The sequence below is a fragment of the Diceros bicornis genome, chromosome 36, assembly GCF_020826845.1.
Source record: "Diceros bicornis minor isolate mBicDic1 chromosome 36, mDicBic1.mat.cur, whole genome shotgun sequence".
Classification (NCBI taxonomy): Eukaryota; Metazoa; Chordata; class Mammalia; order Perissodactyla; family Rhinocerotidae; genus Diceros; species Diceros bicornis.
In genome coordinates this window covers 1,274,771-1,292,830 of record NC_080775.1, presented here as the reverse complement: position 1 = coordinate 1,292,830, position 18,060 = coordinate 1,274,771, and the positions used below count along the sequence as shown (strand labels likewise).

General features: G+C 51.1%; 1 protein-coding gene across 1 annotated transcript in view; it reads left to right on the top strand.

Annotated features, from left to right (window-relative positions):
• Positions 1–18,060, top strand: part of ADARB2 (adenosine deaminase RNA specific B2 (inactive)) — a 461,460-nt gene that overhangs the window by 403,323 nt on the left and 40,077 nt on the right. The window contains exons 5-6 of the mRNA XM_058532337.1: positions 12,985–13,153; positions 16,580–16,734. Of these exons, the coding sequence (XP_058388320.1) occupies positions 12,985–13,153; positions 16,580–16,734 (324 nt within the window). The remainder of the gene's footprint in view (positions 1–12,984; positions 13,154–16,579; positions 16,735–18,060) is intronic.

The following is an 18,060-nucleotide window of genomic DNA, read 5'->3' as shown; positions in this document are numbered from 1 at the left end:
CACAGACCCCCAGGAAAGCCATTAGCTCTCCACACAGAGCTCTCAGCCTCTCATCTCTCCTCCTGTAGCCTCACCTGCAGCCCACTGAGTCTGGGGAGTCCAGTCCCATGGGGAGAACTCATCGCCACCCACCAGTCAGTCCCTCTTGAGAGTCCAACCGTAGGGTCAGAGTGCTTGAGGAATTCGTGTGTTAGTGTCAGTCTCGGCGTTGTCTCTGGTTCTACTCAGAGCCAGTGTCCGTGGGGGGCAGCAGCGCCTGACACGGCCACTCAGCCACAGTCAACTGACCCTAACGTGGTGCCCAGATCAGCGGCCACTCGTTCCCCATCAGGGCTCATGTGAACCTCGTCTACAGAACAAGTCAGGGGCGCCTTTGGGAGGGAAAAGAATGAGTGGTGCTAAAAGAGCTGAGTCACTCATTTTGAGCGTTAACCAAATCTACGTACTCCATCCTATTTTGGCCCCATTATGACCTCAGAGCAGTGGGCCCCTCGCATCCTTACCAGGGCTGCTGCTGCCAAACTGGCCAATGCTCCCACCGCCCAACGGTCTGCGCAATCTGAAAGCAGGGGCAAAGCAGGCCTGCAGGGGGCACTTCCCTGAAGGAAATTGCTGGGGGTGTGATTCTACCAACCAGACGCTGGAGCTCAGAAACCGGGTTCACGGCTTCCTCACCGGTGCCCAGCAGTGTCAGCACTGAGGACTCACCAGTGAAAATGCCCCCATCCTGCAGAGTGTGACAGCAAATGGCACCTCGGTGCCTGCGGGGCCCATCCCAGAAGCTTCTCTGCAGAGCCCCCTGAATCTGGTGACCTTCACACCAGACACCCAACATCAGAGAAACTGACTCTCGGTTAGTGGCTTCTTTTCTGAAATTGCTTAACCAGAGCTTCCCCTCCATATAAGACTACCTGTCCCCAAACTGTGTCCCCACGACATGAGACAGCCAGTGGAAGAAGGAAAATTCTGCATCTGCTTTTTCACAAACCCGTGCACCCAGATTTACCTGTCGTGAGAATAACCTGGAAACACGTTTTAAAGACAGACTCTCAGGAACCTCCCAAAGAGATTTTCATTCCAGAGTCTTGGGGTTTATGTTGGTAGGGGGCCGATGTGGGCATGTATGTTTTTAACAGTGTCCAAGAGATTCTTCTATCAGGTAAATTCAGAAAAAATGGCAAACAACTAGCTTCGTTTCTTTCATGCACGGAGCAAATTTCAGTGCCAGTGAAAGCAGACCTGGCGAAACAGGCTCTGTCATCTCCTCGCAGGGTGGAGGCACCAGGAAGGCAGGCAGATGGCCCAGGAACCACCATCCACAGCCCTGGCCACACTCCACACAGATGCGCACACCTAAGTGGGCTTCTCTGATGATCTCAGGAGCCCATGGCTAGAAGGGGTGCTCCAACTGGAACACAATTCTCAGGGTCTCTGCAGCAGACAAGCTTGTGGATGGAGCGTGGGGTCCCCAGAGCTGGCGGCCCTCCATTCCTCTCTTGGGCTGCATCACTCCACCCGGCCTTCACTGAGCCGAGGCAGAGACTGTGGACACGGTGTGCCCAGGTGTGCTCAGGTGTGTGCAGGTATGCTCAGGTGTGCCCAGCCAGAGAGGATACCACACAGTCTTTCAAACACAGCCCACTCACTCACTCCCCCAGGGAGCCTGAGGCTCACGGAGGATTGCTTAGAGTTGAGGCTTGGAAGGTCAGGGCCAAAACAGTTACATTTCCCCCAAAAAGTCACATAAAGAACACGATAAGCTCCCATTCGCCACGAACACCTGACCTACGATTAGTTTATTAGTGCAGAAAGCTTAGAGAGTGGTGCACAAGTTGGGAAAATATAGGATGGAGGGTGTGGTTTGAAGGATGGTCCCAAGTACAGACCCCCTTCCAGTGAGAGGGGTGGACAGGGGACCCCAGAGGGCAGCCGGCGAGCAGCCTGAGAGTCCGGAGAGGAATTGCAAAGGCTCTTGCCGAGAAGGTCTACTCTGAGCGTGGGGAAATGACGGAGGTTGGTAACAGTAGCTGAGAGGACCAGGGAGAGGAGATGGAGGTGTGAGAGAAACTGCTAGAACCCGCAGTGAGAGCTGAGGGTGCCGGCTCTGCCTCCCTGTCCAGATGCAGGGAAGGGTGGATGCTGGTCCATCTCCCCTCGGCATCCCCAGGCCACAGCCCCAGGTCAGTGTCTATTCCTCCGTTCCTGAAGGGCCACCCGCTTGGTCTGCAGACTGGAGCCTTTCCCCTCTGCAGTGCAACCTCCACAGCCTGTCCACATCCCTCAGAACCAGCCCTGTCATTCAACGATCTTCAACACCATCTTTGGTTCCCAGTTGCTTATAAGACTCGCCTTGATGTCTCCCATCACCCCATCAGAAGATGTCCACAGATCTATGACAGCCGGCATCACCATGAGGTACTTCTCTCTCACCATGCCTGCCTCCTTCCCTGGCTGTCAGAATAGGGTGACAAAAGGAGCTTTGGGACGTCACAGTTTGCATCCTCACTCCCTCGAATAAATTAGGTGTTCAACACACGTTGAATGAATGAATGAATGAAACACACACAAAAAATGCCCTTGAGATTATAAGGTAGGAGCTATCAGTAAGTACTCATCACTGAATTTTGGTTTTGCCTATAGCCCGCTGCCATGGTCAGACTTATTTTTAAGATGTCCTCGAACACGCTGAGTTTATCAGCTGCTCCAAACAAGCCCTCTTGTTCTCATGTGAAGAATGCATGCTTTATAGTCAATATAAGTAATAAGAGAACACACGGTTTTTGATGTCCTTTCTCTTGATAAGAGAAACAAATATATGCAGTACTAATAGCTAGAAATCACGGCACTTTTACTGCGTATCAGGCATATGGTAAACACTTGACACAATTTTCTTTGATCCTCAAAAAACTTGATAGCATTAGTTTTATCCCCATTTTCCAGACAAGACAACAGATAAGCTCACTTGACCAAAGTCTCAAGCAAGTAGCAGAAACATGGCTATCTGACTCCAAGACTTGTGCCCTGGAGTGGATTAGGGTCTGCCTACCACGCCTGGAGGTCGGCCGTCCTTTACAGACCTATCGTCATTCACTGCGGAACACACAATACTCTACACATAACTTACCGTCCTCAAGTCAACGAATTGTCAATGTTGAGAGAAAAAAAGCCCTGGAGGATGCTGGCGTCTTCTAATTGGTGAGACTGCCGTAAGTCAAGGCCCTCGTGGGAGGAAAATCTCCCGTCATTAAGTAGTAGATAATAACAACAATAAACAAACACATAGGGACAGAGATTGGATTGGTGGTTACCAGAGGGGAAGGGGGGAGGGAGGAGGGTGAAAGGGATAATTCGGTACATGTGTGTGGTGATGGGTTGTAATTAGTATTTTGGTGGTGAACATGATGTAGTCCATGCAGAAATAGAAGTACAATGATGTACACCTGAAATTTTTGCAATGTTATAAACCAATGTTACTGCAATAAACAAAAAATAAAAAAAATAAAATAAATAAATAAATAAATAAATAAAGTAAATGTTTTCTTCTGTCTTAGTGCAGTCATGTCCCTCACAGACCAGACATGCCTGAGCCGACATTTTTAAATCACTTGATTTCAAACTAATTAGAGCAAATTTAGAGAATAGAACTTAGAAGAGGAAGGAACTTATTCACAGGAAAAGACTGAAAATCAAACAGACTGACCAAATAGTGACTAGAAGTGACACTGCAGGAAATTCCCTGCAAATATTCGGAGGATGCCAACCGCAGGGAAGCTGGGAGCCTATAAAGACAGAACCCGAGCGAGGGACCGAGATTGTGCAGGAGGTCATTTGGGCAGACTCTTGAGGAAAGTTCCTGACGCTGAGCTAATATATTGTGGAAGAGCCTTCCTTCCTCAAGGGGGGCTGTAGAAACGTTTTTACTTGAGTCCTTAAACCCAATGGACACAGCTCTGGAAAACAAGGAGTCAGAATTAATTACACACTGCACCCTCGGCAGTGTGCATGTGGGATAAATACCATTCCCTTCTGTCCCTAAGTTCTATAGTTGTGATATTTGTTTCTTTGATGCTGGTTGGTCTATTTTACCTTCAGTTTTATTCTTAGAAATTTGGTAATCATTTTCCTCCAAAATTGGATGTAGTGTTGTGAAAACTCTATCCAAACAGTCTGAACAGGCTAAGAATTGCTTAGTCCCAGTTAAATAAATAAAAGCACCTTCCCAGAGATTGCCTGAAGTTGGGGGTGGGGTGCCCTGGGGAGAAGCCCACCAAATTGGAGGTTCAACGCATCAGACGTAGGCCAGCTTGAGAGCAAGCCGGCCCGGTCACCTTCTCACGTCCTCGGAAACTGTTTCCCTGGTGGGGGAGACAGCGGGTGGAGTGAGATGCTCCTTCAGAGGAACAAACATACCGGTGCTCGGGGCTGAAGAGCACAATGCAAGAGGCCAGCCAGAGAAAGGCATCCACTCTTTACCGGCACGTTCTTCAGCTGTGTCTGCAGGCGGCAACCTTGAAGGATGAGGTAACCTTTCCCTCTGGGACAAAGCACAGGGGTCTTGGTTACCACTTGGGATGAATCCGTGCACCCCCCAGGCTCAGTGTCCCCCAGCTGCAACTGAAAACCACTGCATGTGCAGCATCCTCTGGGACGCCTGCACATGCCTGCATGAGGCGGGGGGCAAGGTCACCGAAGCAAAATGAAGGTGCTAGTGCTGCCTGCTGTGCTGTGAGTAATAACGCCCTTTGTCTTTGGCCCAGGATCTCGTGTCTTCCACCAGCATCCATGAGGCAGTATCAGGCTGATTTACCAGCTTGTAGGCAGGGTAGAATCCCAGAGCCTGACAGGATATCCTTCCAGACATCTTTACACGTATGCAAGGAAATGCACACGTGTTCTTAACTTCCCCTTTCCAACACCAAAGGTAGGATGTTACACACATTGCTCCGAGTGTTACTTTTTTCACGTGACAACATATCCTAGAAATCTTCCTACCCCTATAGAGAACTTCTCTACTCTGCCTTGTGGCTCCACAAGAGCCCAGTGGACAGATGTCCTGTGCTTTAACCAGGCCCTTATTGATGGACACTTAGGTCATTTCTGCTATTTCTCTGTTGTAAACATTGCTGTAGTAAATAGCTTTGTACATACATCATTTTCACACATGTGCGGATATATGGGTGAGATAAATTCCCAGAGAGAGAACTGAGCCAAAGGGCATACGCATTTGTAATCTGATATTGTTAAATTTTCCATCAAATGTACTCTATCTGTATATATTCCCGCCTGCTATTTATAAGAGTAGATGTTTCTCCACAGCCTTTTCAACTCTACATTAATAAGCTTTTGGATGTTCACCAACCTGATTGAGGAAGAATTACATCTTATTCTGTTTCGATTTTGATTATATATATGTTTTTTTATCAGTGAGGTTGAATGTTTTTCCATATATTTAATAAGCATTTGTATTTTCTTCCTGTGAACTGTTTTCACCCAGCCTCTTCCCATTATTCTATTGATGTATTTTTTTTCTAAAAGTTCTTCATATATTTGAGAGATAGTGCTTTGCTTGTGACATATATTGCAATTTTTCCCAGTTTTTAATTGTCTTTTTTACTGTCTTTAAGATGTTTTTCCATGCAGTAATATTTTTTATTTTTATGCATTTGAATTTGACAATTTTTACTGCTTTGGGACTTCGAATTATAATTAGAAAGGTCTTTCACCCACCAAATTTATAAAAAGATTATCTCACATTTTCTTCTAGTGCATTTACATCTTTTTTTTTTTTAGAGTTCTTTTTTTTTTAGTTAACCAAAGTCCACAGTTTACCTTAGGATTCACTCTTGGTTTTGTACATTCTGTGGGTTTGGACAAATGTATAATGACATGTATCCACCATTATAGTATCATACAGAGTAGTTTCACTGCCCTAAAAATCCTCTGTGCTCTGTCTATTCATTCCTCCCTCCCCCATAATCCCTGGCAACCACTGATATTTTCACTGTCTCCATAGTTTTGCCTCTTCCAGAATGTCATATAGTTGGAATCATACATGATGTAGCCTCTTCAGATTGGCTTCTTTCACTCAGTAATATGCATTTAAGGTTCCTCCATGTCTTTTCATGCCTTGATAGCTCATTTCTTTTTAGCACTGAATAATATTCCATTGTCTGGATGGACCACGGTTTATTTATCCATTCACCTACTGAAGGACATCTTGGTTGCTTCCAAGTTTCGGCAATTATACATAAAGCTGCTATAAACATCTATTGTGCAGTTCATTTTTTTGCATCTAAACCTTTGATCCATTGGAATTTATCTTGTTGCATGGTATAAGGTAAAGATACAATTTTATTTTTCAGATGGCTCTTCAGTTATTAGCTACCACTAATGGAATAGTCTCTCTGCCCCACAGGTCTGAGATGTTATTACCTTTATTCTGTACTAAATTCCTGTGTGAGTTTGGGCCAATTTCTGGACTCTCTGCTTTGTTCCACTTGTCCCAGTTCATCATCAGGACCACGGTGATTTGTTATTGAGCCTTTATAACCTGCTTGATACCTACTAGGGTTTGTCTCCTAGTATTGATCTTCTTTCCTTTTTATTGAAGTATAATTGACATACACTGTTATATCAGTTTCAGGTGTACAACATAGTGATTCGACATTTTTATACATTACGGAATGATCATCACACTAAGTCTAGTTACCATCTGTCACCAAACAATGTTATTACAATATTATTGACTATACTCCCTATGCTGTACATCACATCCTTGAGAGTCATTTATTTTATAACTGGAAATTTTTACCTCTTGATCCCTTTCACCTATTTTGCCCATCCCCTCAACTCCCTCACCTCTGGCAATGACCAGTTTGTTTTCTGTATCTATGAGTCTGTTTCTGTTTTGTTTTGTTTGCTCATTTGGTTTTTTTTTTTTAGGTTCCACATATAAGTGAGATCATACAGTACTTATCTTTCTCTGTCTGACTTATTTCACTGAGCATAATACCCTCTACATCCATCCGTGTTGTTGCAAATGGCAAGATTTCATTCTTTTCAATGGCTCAGTAGTATTCCATTGTGTATATATACCACGTCTTCTTTATCCATTCATTTACTGATGGACACTTAGGTTGTTTCCACATCTTGGCTGTTGTGAATAATGCTGCAATGAACATAGGGGTACATATATCTCTTCAAATTAGTGTTTTCATTTTCTTGGGATAAATACCCAGAAGTGGAATTGCTGGATCATATGGTAGTTTTACTTTTAATTTTTTGAGGAACCTCTCTACTGTTTTCCTTAGTGGCTGCGCCATTTTACATCCCCACCAATAGTGCAGAAGCCTTCCCTTTTCTCCACATCCTCTCCAACACTTGTTATTTCTTATCTTTTTGATAATAGCCATTCTAACAGGTGTGAGCTGATATCTCATTGTGATTTTGATTTATTTTTCAGAATTTCCTGGGTTACCCATTCGAATCAGCTTGCCTGGTTCAAAAATAAATAAAACAAAACTACTCTCTTGAACCATTGTCTTGGTCAAAAACAAACTCCTATTGCTGTTCCTATTGGAATCACGTTAACATTATCAATCAATTTAGACAGGATTCATGAGGTCGAATCTTCCCCTCCAAGACTGTGGCATGTCTTTCTGTTTGTTCAAGTTTTGTTGGTGTCTTTAGTACGGTTTTAATGTTTTATTCATTACAATTCTGGCTCATTTCTTGTTAAACTTATTCCTAGTATCTTGTTTGCTGCTACCACAAATGGACCCATTTCTCTCTGGTCGTCGTGTGTACATGAAAGCTATTGATTTCTGTACATTAACTTTGTCCTCTATCACTTTATCGACTCTCTTGTTTCCAGCCACATTTCAACCGGGTTCTCTGGAGGTTTCCACATATACAGTAACAGCACGTTCAGACAATGATGGGTGTTACCTGCTCCTGTCCAGTGTCGTGCCTCTGATTTCTTTCTCTTGTTACGATGGCTAATAGCCTCAGTAGATGTTAATAATGGGGTCATAGTGGGCATCCTCACCCTATCCCTGAATGCAGTAGAAATTCCTCTAGTGTTTCCCATCCAGCAGGATGCTGTGTGTGTGTGTGTGTGTGTGTGTATAATCACATTGAAAAAAGGTCCATCTATTCTAGTTTATTGAGTTTTTATCAAAAGTAGTTGTTGGATTTTGTCAGGTGGCTTCTAAGTGTCTGTGGTTATAATCATATTTTTGCATTTTAATTTTTTAATATCATCCAGTTTTACATTTCTGGAATAAACCACCTTGTAATGACTACTGGATTGTTCTTTTCCTCTGCTGCTTGGTGGTTAGTATTTTATAGAGAATTTTAACATCCGTAACTGAGGGCATCTGCAGTTTTCTTTCTGTGTAGTGTCAGTCAGGTGGATAGATCAATAACATAGGCATTTCATAGCAAAAATCATTTGAAGGTTTTCCTCATCTTTATATGCTCTGGGACACTTTAAATAGCCTTGAAATCATCTGCTACTTAAAAGTCTGCAGAATTCTCCCACAAAACTAACTGGGCATGGGGCTTCGGGGGGACAAGCTCTTTGATCGCTTTTTCTATGTATTCTATAGAAATTAGTATGTATGTGTTTTCTATAACTATTTCTCTTGTTGTTGTACAAGATAGTTTTACTCTCAAAAGCCATTTTACGGGAAAAGAGATGACCAACAGCCTCTATGTATCGAGTCTGCTCCTGCACCCATGTGCACGTGTTACAGTTGATGCCACAGGCAGGCCCTGACTGCCCGGCGCCCCCTCCCCGCTGGTGGGAGCTGCTCGGCACCTTCCTGAAAGCAGACTGACCCCATGGCGCCCTGCATATTCCGGTGCTTTCTATCAGATCAGCCTAAGACCAGACTTAGTGAAGCCCCGTCCTGGCCTGGCTTCTTCCCCATCCTAGCCTGTTTCCATGACTTTCTTCCAAGTTCCTCCAGAGAGAACCCCCTCATAAATCACTGCCCGAGGATCCCGACTCAGCCCCTGTTTCCAGGGAGCCAGGTCTGGAGTTCTCTGCCTCCCTCCACTCCCTCTCACTCACACACATACTGTGTATAGCACTCACGTGCTGTTTCTCACACAGCGTCTGATGTTGTAGACACTTCTGTCTCTGCGTCACCTCCCTAAACTCATCGTAAGTTCTCTGAAGGACAGGACTGTGTCTTGATATCTTGGTGTCTCCTACATTCCGAGGTACTGGCCTGCAGGAGGTGGGATTAACGAAAGTGAATAAGCAAATAATGCATTTTTGGGGCCACATAATTGTCCTCGATGTGACAGAGCTGGAGTCAAGCCGAGCCAGGACTGATGAGGGGGAAAGGAAAGTGGTTTCTCCTTCTACAGCTCTGACTTCCACGGAATCAAACGGGAGACTCAGACCCGAGCCTCAAGAGGAAGGGAACCAACTCTTAGAGGACTGTCTGTGCTAAGTTACACTGGAAGCGCCCTGGACATCTGGATATTGAAAAACTTTAAGAAATAATTATAAATGTTATTTTCCATTACCCTAAACACCTGCTTTAGTTAAGCCGGAATCTGCAAAACAATCTCTCCATCAAAATGGCTCCTGATTAGCTGTTTCTCAACAGTCCACATGTAACCGGGTAACCATTTTAGTTAGCATGTGGGTCCCTGGCCGCTGGCGCCCTCACTCGCTGCGGAACAGAGGCCTGTGGGTAAATGATGCTCAGGTCCACCCTGACCCCGCCCCGGGAGGGCCGAGAACTGACCCCTCTTCGGGAACAGCCCTGCCAGCCAGTGGTGGGTGCCCAGGGCAGTGGACCCTGTGGGGAGGGAAGCAGCTACACTCTGAGCTGCTTTGAAACGTTTTGGTCAGTCCTGGGGGAGAAACCACATAGAGGTCAGCTGTGTTCTATTTTCACTTTTCTTGAAGCAGAGTCGCTGCAGACTTCACGCCCAGAGCGTAGGGAAGTAATTGTCCAGTCATTTCTGAGATGGCCACGCAGCCAGACCTCAGCAGAGAGGGGACAGCGGTGACCAACCCGGCCAGGACCCAGGCAGTTTTCAGGGCCTCAGAAATGGAGACCGAGGAAGGAAGGGGGGCCTGGACAGGCCGCGGGAAACGCCGCTGCAGCTGTGTCCTTCTGCCGGGCGGTCCCCTGACATACGAGGGTCGGCCCTCGGACTACAGCCCAGGGCCCAGATGCGCCCTCCTCTCCCCCACTCCTCCTTCCTCCCTCTGGGCTCACTGGCAGCTGCTCATCCTTGCCTTTCCTCCTCCTGACTCCCGTTTTGTCTCCAAGGAGGAGCCACACTGTGGGGGCAGGAGCGGGGCGGACGTCATGTAGGCTGTAGAACTAAGTCCTCGAGGCGGAAACTTTCGGGTCAGAGCAACGAGCATGTCAAAGAACCATCACATGCCCAGCACTGTCGCCTTCACTGAACACAGAACGTTCGCTCCAGCGTGCCCGGACGGGCACGTCACGTCTTTAGAGACACGGCCCGTCGTGTATTTACCGGGGCACTCAACAGAGTGGGAATGACCGGCTGCTCATTGTCGCGTCCGTACCGACCACACGCAGCCCAGAACCTGGATCCCGAGAGCGCGGACGTCTGTTAAAGCTACGACAGGTCATGGGGGTCCCGACACCGTTCTCTCGACTCCCCGAGGGAGCACCTGGAAAATCAGACGTGTCAGGGACCCAGGAGCACTGACTGGACGGTCCCCAGAGATCCACCTCGTCACAGGGACTCTCCAGGGGCCCCTTCTGGGACTGTTCTGTGGAAATTCTGGTTCCTGCCCGGGAGGAAATCTCCGTCTAAGTGAAGAGAAAACATAGCTGCATTTACATTTAGACCCACAAGACCCTGAGACCAGGAGAAAGAACCGACTGACTCGTGGCCCCTGCAGTCCCTCTAACACAGCAGGGCGATGCACATTTTAAGGACACTGAGTTACGGGTTTGCTCTTGAGGTTTCTTTTGTTTTGTTTGTTTTCCATTCTTGTAGAGAATATCACTTTTGTTGATGAGATTTGTCCTGTGAAAAGTAAGCCGTGGAGGCTCCACTGCACGCGTGGTTCATGGGCTCCTGCCCTCAGAGCTGATCCTATGGTGGGAAAGGGGAAAACGCTGAGGCCAAGAGCGGTGTGGAGGGGGATCTCTAGGCAGCAGCCAGCATTGCCCCCATTCTGCAGCTGGGAACCGGGGCTCAGACAGAGTCAGAAAATTGCCCCATTAGTGAGACTGACCTCAAAACTCTGCTTTCATCATATATAAAGAGCACTAACAATAATAGTAACAGTATAACTCGGGCCTGCTGTGAGTCCATATGAGGCTGGTCCTCGTGGAGCTGATGAGATTCGTTCTGTCATCAGATGTGACGGCCACAGGCAAACAGAAGCCTGGCTTCTTCGTTGTCACCACAAACCCATGAAAACTCACTGAGCCCGGGGTTTGTGAGGCCCCAGAAGCAGCTGTCGCAGAGCCCTATAGAGACGAGGGCACCCCTCTGCGCTCCCGCCGCGCTGTAGGGCTCAGAGGCCCCTGAGGATGGAAAGTGCTGGATGGAATGGAGACTTTATTACCTGCTGCTCATCTCCCATCTGTCCTGTGGCTCTTCAGGGAAAATGGAGGCCCCGGTGGCGCTGAATCAGAGAACTCTGCGCGTTTTCCCTGCTGTTGTTGATTCGCAATGTCTGTTCTTGGGTGTAAGCCGAAGTTTCAGGGAGCAGAGACATCGCTCCTGAAATGCGGCCCCAGACACCAGGCCAGGCGAGGCTGGGGTCCTGGGGAGCCGTGCCACAGGCGTGCAGAGCTCCCACTTCCGTGTGGGCCCAAGGGAGGCCCCACACCCCCCCAGACCGCCCTGCACCCCCAGCATCATCTGTGCAATGCGGTTCTGGAAAGGGACACACTGGGCCAGGCGTCACTCCAGTGGGGATGGCCCTGCTGCAAGTCGGTTTGCCTTGACCGCCTCTCGGGCCAGGTGTCGGGCAGCAGCCCTCGAGGCCAAGGCTGCACTTTTCACAAGTGCTCTTGGGCACAGATCACCAAGCATGCGACACTGGCACCTCCAACTCCTCCAGACCAGGGGGCCCGGGCTTCCTGGTCGGGGAAAGACTTGCTCAGCAAAGCCCTGGGGAGGCGAGTAGGTCGGGGAAGAAGTGTGTCCATATGTGGGAACAAGAGGCCAGGTCCCCGGTGGCTCGGAGACAGACGTGTTTGAAGGACCCCGGCCCCGGGTCAGCTCATCGCTGTCCTGGGTGGCTCTCAGGGACAGCTGGCTCCGCACAGGACAATGAAGCCAGCACATGACCCGAAGGCTAGGGGCCTATTGTCACGGGGTCCTCAGCTGTCTGACACCCCCACTCCCACCCTTTCCTGTGCACAACACGTTCCCATCAGAGAATCTTCCAGTTAAGATGCAATGCTCAGCCCACAGGCCTGGTGGTAGGGCGGGGGTGGCAGGATTTCCGGGATGAATCTGGTGATTATGGTGCACAGCCAGGCCACTGGCTCTGTGCCCTTCCCCTTAAATGGCAGTCCGAAATCCAGCAGGCCGCCAGCTTCCTCTCCCTCCGGCTCGGGTGCTGGCAGTGGTCCGGTGTGGCTTGTTGGGTGGTAAGTTGCCGCACCATCTCGGTCACGCCCATCTGCTCCCAGGACCCCACCGCACACACATGGGGAGATGCAGACCCTCCGTGTCCGTCAGATAGAGAATCCATGTGTGCACGTGGTCAGGTGTCCCGCTCATCCTGGTTTTGCGAAGTAAGTGGAGCTCTGGGAATGAGAGCTTCGCTGGGGCACAGTCCTGAATCAAGGGGGGCACGCGATCCCCAAAGCACCTCTGTTGCTAAGCAAAGCCCCACGATGCAGCAGCCGCCTGATGCTCGTCAGATCCCAAGAGGCTGCGGGCAGCGGGCCTGCGGGTCAGACAAGGCGAAGGGAGGGCGGCGTGCGGTGTGCTGACCCCTTCTCTGTCCCCCAGGCCTGGACGCGAGGCAAGCGCAGGTCGTCGTCCTGTCCTCGGGCACCAAGTGCATCAGTGGCGAGTACCTCAGCGACCAGGGGCTGGTGGTCAACGACTGCCACGCAGAGGTCGTGGCCCGGAGGGCGCTCGTCCACTTCCTGTACGCACAGCTGGAGCTGCACCTGAGGTAAGCGGCGAGTCCCGGACTCGCACTCCGGACGCGCCCGCGGCCCTGCGGGTGACCCCCGCATGGCGGCTGTGGCCCACAGCTGGCTCAGAACTGGCACTGCCTTTGTCCTGGCAGACCCTGGCACGGGGTGCGGGCCGTGAGCTTGAAGCATGCGGCTTCATTCAGACGGCTGGCTCCTCTGAGCTCACGGGCCGGTCAGATCCTGGAATTCCATGTGTCTTCCGCGCGGTTCTCAGGGCTCCCTCCAGGAAGCACCTGCTTGCCCACGGGTGACGGCAGCAGACGGTGTGCAGGGTGCACACGTCATCCCCCACACACGCCCACACGTATGAACACATCTTGTCACACGCCCCCGTCCCCCCAGTCCCTTTGATAACCGCATCTATTAAGATGTTCAGAGCCGTTTATCAGCACGGCTGCCATGACAGAACACCACAGGCCGGGCGGCTTGAGCCCCGAGCACCGACTGCTCACAGTCTGGAGGCTAGAGGTCCAGGATCAAGGTATCGGCAGATCCGGCGCCTTCTCCCTGTGTCCTCACAGGGAGGAAGGGGCAAGGGGGCTCCCTGGGGTCTCTTTTATAAGGGCACTAATCCCACCATGAGGCTCCACCCTCATGACCTAATCTCCTCCGAAAGGCCCCACCTCCTAACACCATCACACTGGGGGTCAGGTGTCAACATATAGATTTGGGGACACAAACATTCAGTCCACAGCAAGGGGGTCGTTAGGGCCAGCATTTCCCTATGACCACAGCACCCACGAGTAAAGGCACAGGCGGCTGGCACAAGGCTCTCTTCACGAGGCCAGGATGCCGTCCAGAGTCAAGGAAACCACTCAGAAAGAGGGCGGTCGGCCACAGCCGCCCATGTGGCACACACTGCCAACGGTCACTCAAGGTGTCTCCGCAGGTCGCTACGCACATTCCAGGTGACAAAGACAAGGGGAGACGGCACTGCAGGGCCAGTGGGGGAGCGCAGAGGTGTCCCCCAAAGGAGCAGCCCACCCAGCTCTGGCTAAAACTGCCCCTTTCCTGTGGGTTGAAGTGAAGACAATACTCTTCCCACCACCAGCCTCCAGTTGTTGATCCCAGAACTAGCCTTATGTTTTAAAAAGAAAGAAAGACATCCCAACAGAAACACGGAGGGGTGCGGAGGGAGCTGAGACAGGGACACCGTGTTACTTGGAGCAATGGCCTACACCCAGTCACCTCCATTCCAGCACAGAAGGGCGCCGGTGACACCTCCACTCCATTTCCACGATATTGCCTCCCTTCACAGGGGATCCACAATTCAGTATCTCCACCAGGCTTGGTGCCTCCGACCCACAGAAAAGCTTGGGAGAGCTGGGCGCCTCCCTCCACCCCAGTCCGTGCTCTTTTCCGAGAGTTTCTCAGCCAAGGAAACTTCTCACAGAGCACAGACTTCTGCAGGACAGCCTCCCCTCAGACACTGGGCTGTGAGACAGCCTGCTGCTTTGTTTCCCCCCACCCCCACCCCCGGCCTCATCCTGGGGCCCCGGGGCTCAAGTGCCACCGAACAAGCCCCAGGCCAGGTTCCCCTGTCCCCAGGCAGCAGCTCGGAGCATGGCTGAAACACAGGCCAGGCTCCACTCCACTGTCTTCCTGCGCCCCCCACCCCCACCCCCAGTCCCGAATGCGCTCCACTTCCCAGCCTGTCCCCAGGACACGACTGGAGGGCCCGTGCTGGGCTTGCGGATGTTGTCTGTTTCCTGCCTCTTCCAAACATGTTCTGTTCTAAGAGGGGCGTTCTGAAAGGAAATGTGCTCCGATGGTGGGAGGCCCAGGGTTCTGGGCAACCTGCTCCCGCCCTCACCTGTGCTGGCATCTCTCTCTACGATGTGCTGAGCAGGAGCAGAGTCACAGGTAGGGGTGAGCACAGGACCATCTGGGCGCATACCAGCACCTAGCGATTCGGTCATGGAGACTTGACGGCTGTGGGCGTCTTTGTCTCCATTGCGTCTTCCCGCCGGCCTTCCCCGTCCTCTGAAGAAGTGTTCCTCAATCCCACTAATAATGGGGTCTCAGGGGGCTCCAGGAGTGACTCAGGCGTGCCCCTGGCACGTGCAGCAGCCACACAAAGGGAAGCACGGCCCAGAGGTGTGTCGAGCAGACTCACAGGAAAGATGCCTTAATGCATTCGGTTGATTCTCATCTGAGCGCCGGAGCAGGGAGCAGCAGGCTAATATGCCTAATATCCCGTCCCTCATCCGTCCCAGGGCTGCCGAGGGTGCAGCCGAGCTGAATGTGGGGGAAGGGAGTTGCCAGTCTCTCCAAATGTGGGGAACAGTTTCTCTCCTAATATCCAACTGCTCAATCAGAAATATTTCCAAATACCCTAACTCTGGTTTGGGTCACAGATGGCACCAGCCACTGCCTGGGAGGGACTCAGGACCTGCCCTTGGGGTGAGCAGCGGCTGCAGAGAGCCAGCACACAGCGAGCTGAGCACAGCGCAGGGTGTGCCAGGTTCTGCGGTGGAGACCCAGGGCCGGGCCTTTGCTCCAAGGCCCTGGGAGGGGTGGGGGCTGGGGGGTCGGCAGGGGGACGGGACCTGCTTTGCGAGAGTTGGGGCGGGAGTGTTTGGCATCAGAAGGAGAGGCAGGCAAGCAGAAAGTCTGGCGGGATGCCTCACAGGTTTCCTGGGGAGAAAATGTCTGTTCTGCAGCCTGTGTGATCTCAGGACCAGGGAAAACAGAATCCATCACCAATGGGGCAGAACGTGTGAAAACAGCAAGAGCGGCAAAAAGTAGACTGCCTGTGCCTTGGGAGACTAGGAGCGGGGAGGGAGGGCAGCCAGGCGGGCTCAGCACAGGGCCCTTTCACCGGCTAAGACTAGAGGGGGAGGCAGGAGACTTCCAAGGGCAGAGGCCTGGGCCCCCAGAGGCTGTTCCACCTTCTCTGTGGTCGGATGCAGAAGGAAAGCAGATCCATGCACGGGATTCCCCGCTGGGCTGCAGGCCAGGCCCTCCCCCACTCTCCAGAAAGTCCCTTTTCTCCTTGTAACTCAGAATCGTGTTGCTCACGGAGCTCACATCAAAGCGACGGTGCCCCCACCCCTGAGATAGTGCCACAGGAGGGCTTGTGAACCCACAAGCTTGCGTGTTATAAATACAGAGACATGGATAACACCCGCTGGGAAACAGGCTGTGTAGACGATGAGCCTGAGATGGAAATGTTTGTTAGGGAGGTGAGGTGACAGAGTGTCCGCGGGTCATGTTCGCTTTTACGCGGCTTCACTGTGGCCTGGTCTAGGAGTTTCCATGCAAGGAGAAAATACAACGCGGAGGGTGAGGAGGACAAAAACTGGGGGGCAACCACCCAAAACGGGACAAAAGCGTCCGCGGGTGGGAGCACGGGGCCGGCTCGTGGTGGATAGTGACCTGGACCCTCTCTCCAACCCTAGCAAGAGGCGTGAGGACTGGGAGCGCTCCGTCTTCGTGCGGCTGAAGGAGGGCGGCTACAGGCTGAGAGACAACGTGCTGTTCCATCTCTACGTGAGCACCTCCCCCTGCGGAGACGCGCGGCTCAACTCGCCCTACGAGATCACAACAGACAGACGTAAGAGAGCGCCTCTCCCTCTTTCTTACAAACAGCCCCAAACCCAGCTCCGGGCATCTGTGCTGCCACCGCTGGTGGTGTGGCCGGGCCCTCCGACGCTGCGAGGATTGCGGCTGCAGAGATCTGCACACACAGCCTCTGAAATCCTGGTCTGAAATGCCCAGACCATCTGAGCTGAGGACCTTGAGTCTAAAATTAGCTATTTGATGGCCACGGTTCCGCTCCATTTTAATCGGTCAGACAGACCCCGTCCCAGTCTGGAGAACAGGATGAAGGAGGATGGAGGCGAGAATTAGACGGAGTGGGAGAAACTCCAGGTGGCTGTGTTTGCCTTCATTTGCAACCTTGGGGAGACTAAAGCTCTGCTTTTTAGCTAAGTGAGTGGTGGGTGATGCCCACAACAGCGTCACCTACAGGGTTCCGTGCTGAGCCCCCCGGGCAAGACCCGCCTCTCGGGGAGTTTAGCAGAGCAGGTGCACACAGAGGGCAGTCAACGCCACCCGTGAGAGGTGACACTGTTCCAGAAGGGGGGACACGCTCGGGGTCTCCCTGGTGTAGATCCGACGACATCGGGGTGTCTCCAGGGAGAAAGAAACAGTCTTGTGGCTGCTCCATAAGTGGGGGGAGGAGATTCTACTACTGCTGTTGTGTGTGTGTCACACATACTTGTGGACACGCCACACACACGTAAATCCTTTAGAAGCAGAACGAGGCAAATCTTCTGATGTCGGCAGTGAAATTCAATATACTCATGGGATGAGGGATCTCGTCCCGATAAAGACGTGGGGGCACCCAGGCTTCGTCTTGTGTTTGGGGGAGAATGTACAGTAGAAACACAGCAGACACAGTTTTAAACGTTTCTGAAGTTCCCCCATGCAAGGTTACATTTGTGTCCCAATCACCAAAGGAAGGAAAGATGAGCATTTTCTGAACACTGTTGCATTCCAGGCCTGCGGCGGGCACCCTCACCAAAGATAAGGCAGGTGCAGGAGGAACAGTGTTGTTCCGTCCTGCACGTATTAACCTAGTTCCCTAACACTGAGACTGGAGGCTGGTCCAGGAAAAGGCTTTCTCCTGTTTGCCAACTTTCCTCCAAGCCCGTCGTTTCCCCTGTGGAGAGGTTGGACGGAATCCTCCATGGTGGGATTCCAAGTAACGTTTTCATTACTGGCTTACTCTGTTTGGGCTGCTGTAACAGACACCACAGACCAGGTGGCTCATAAACAAGAGACATTTATTTCTCAGTTCTGGAGGCTCGAAGTAGAGATCAAGGCACCAGCAGATTTGGTGTCTGGTGAGGGCCCACCTCCTGGTTCACAGACAGCC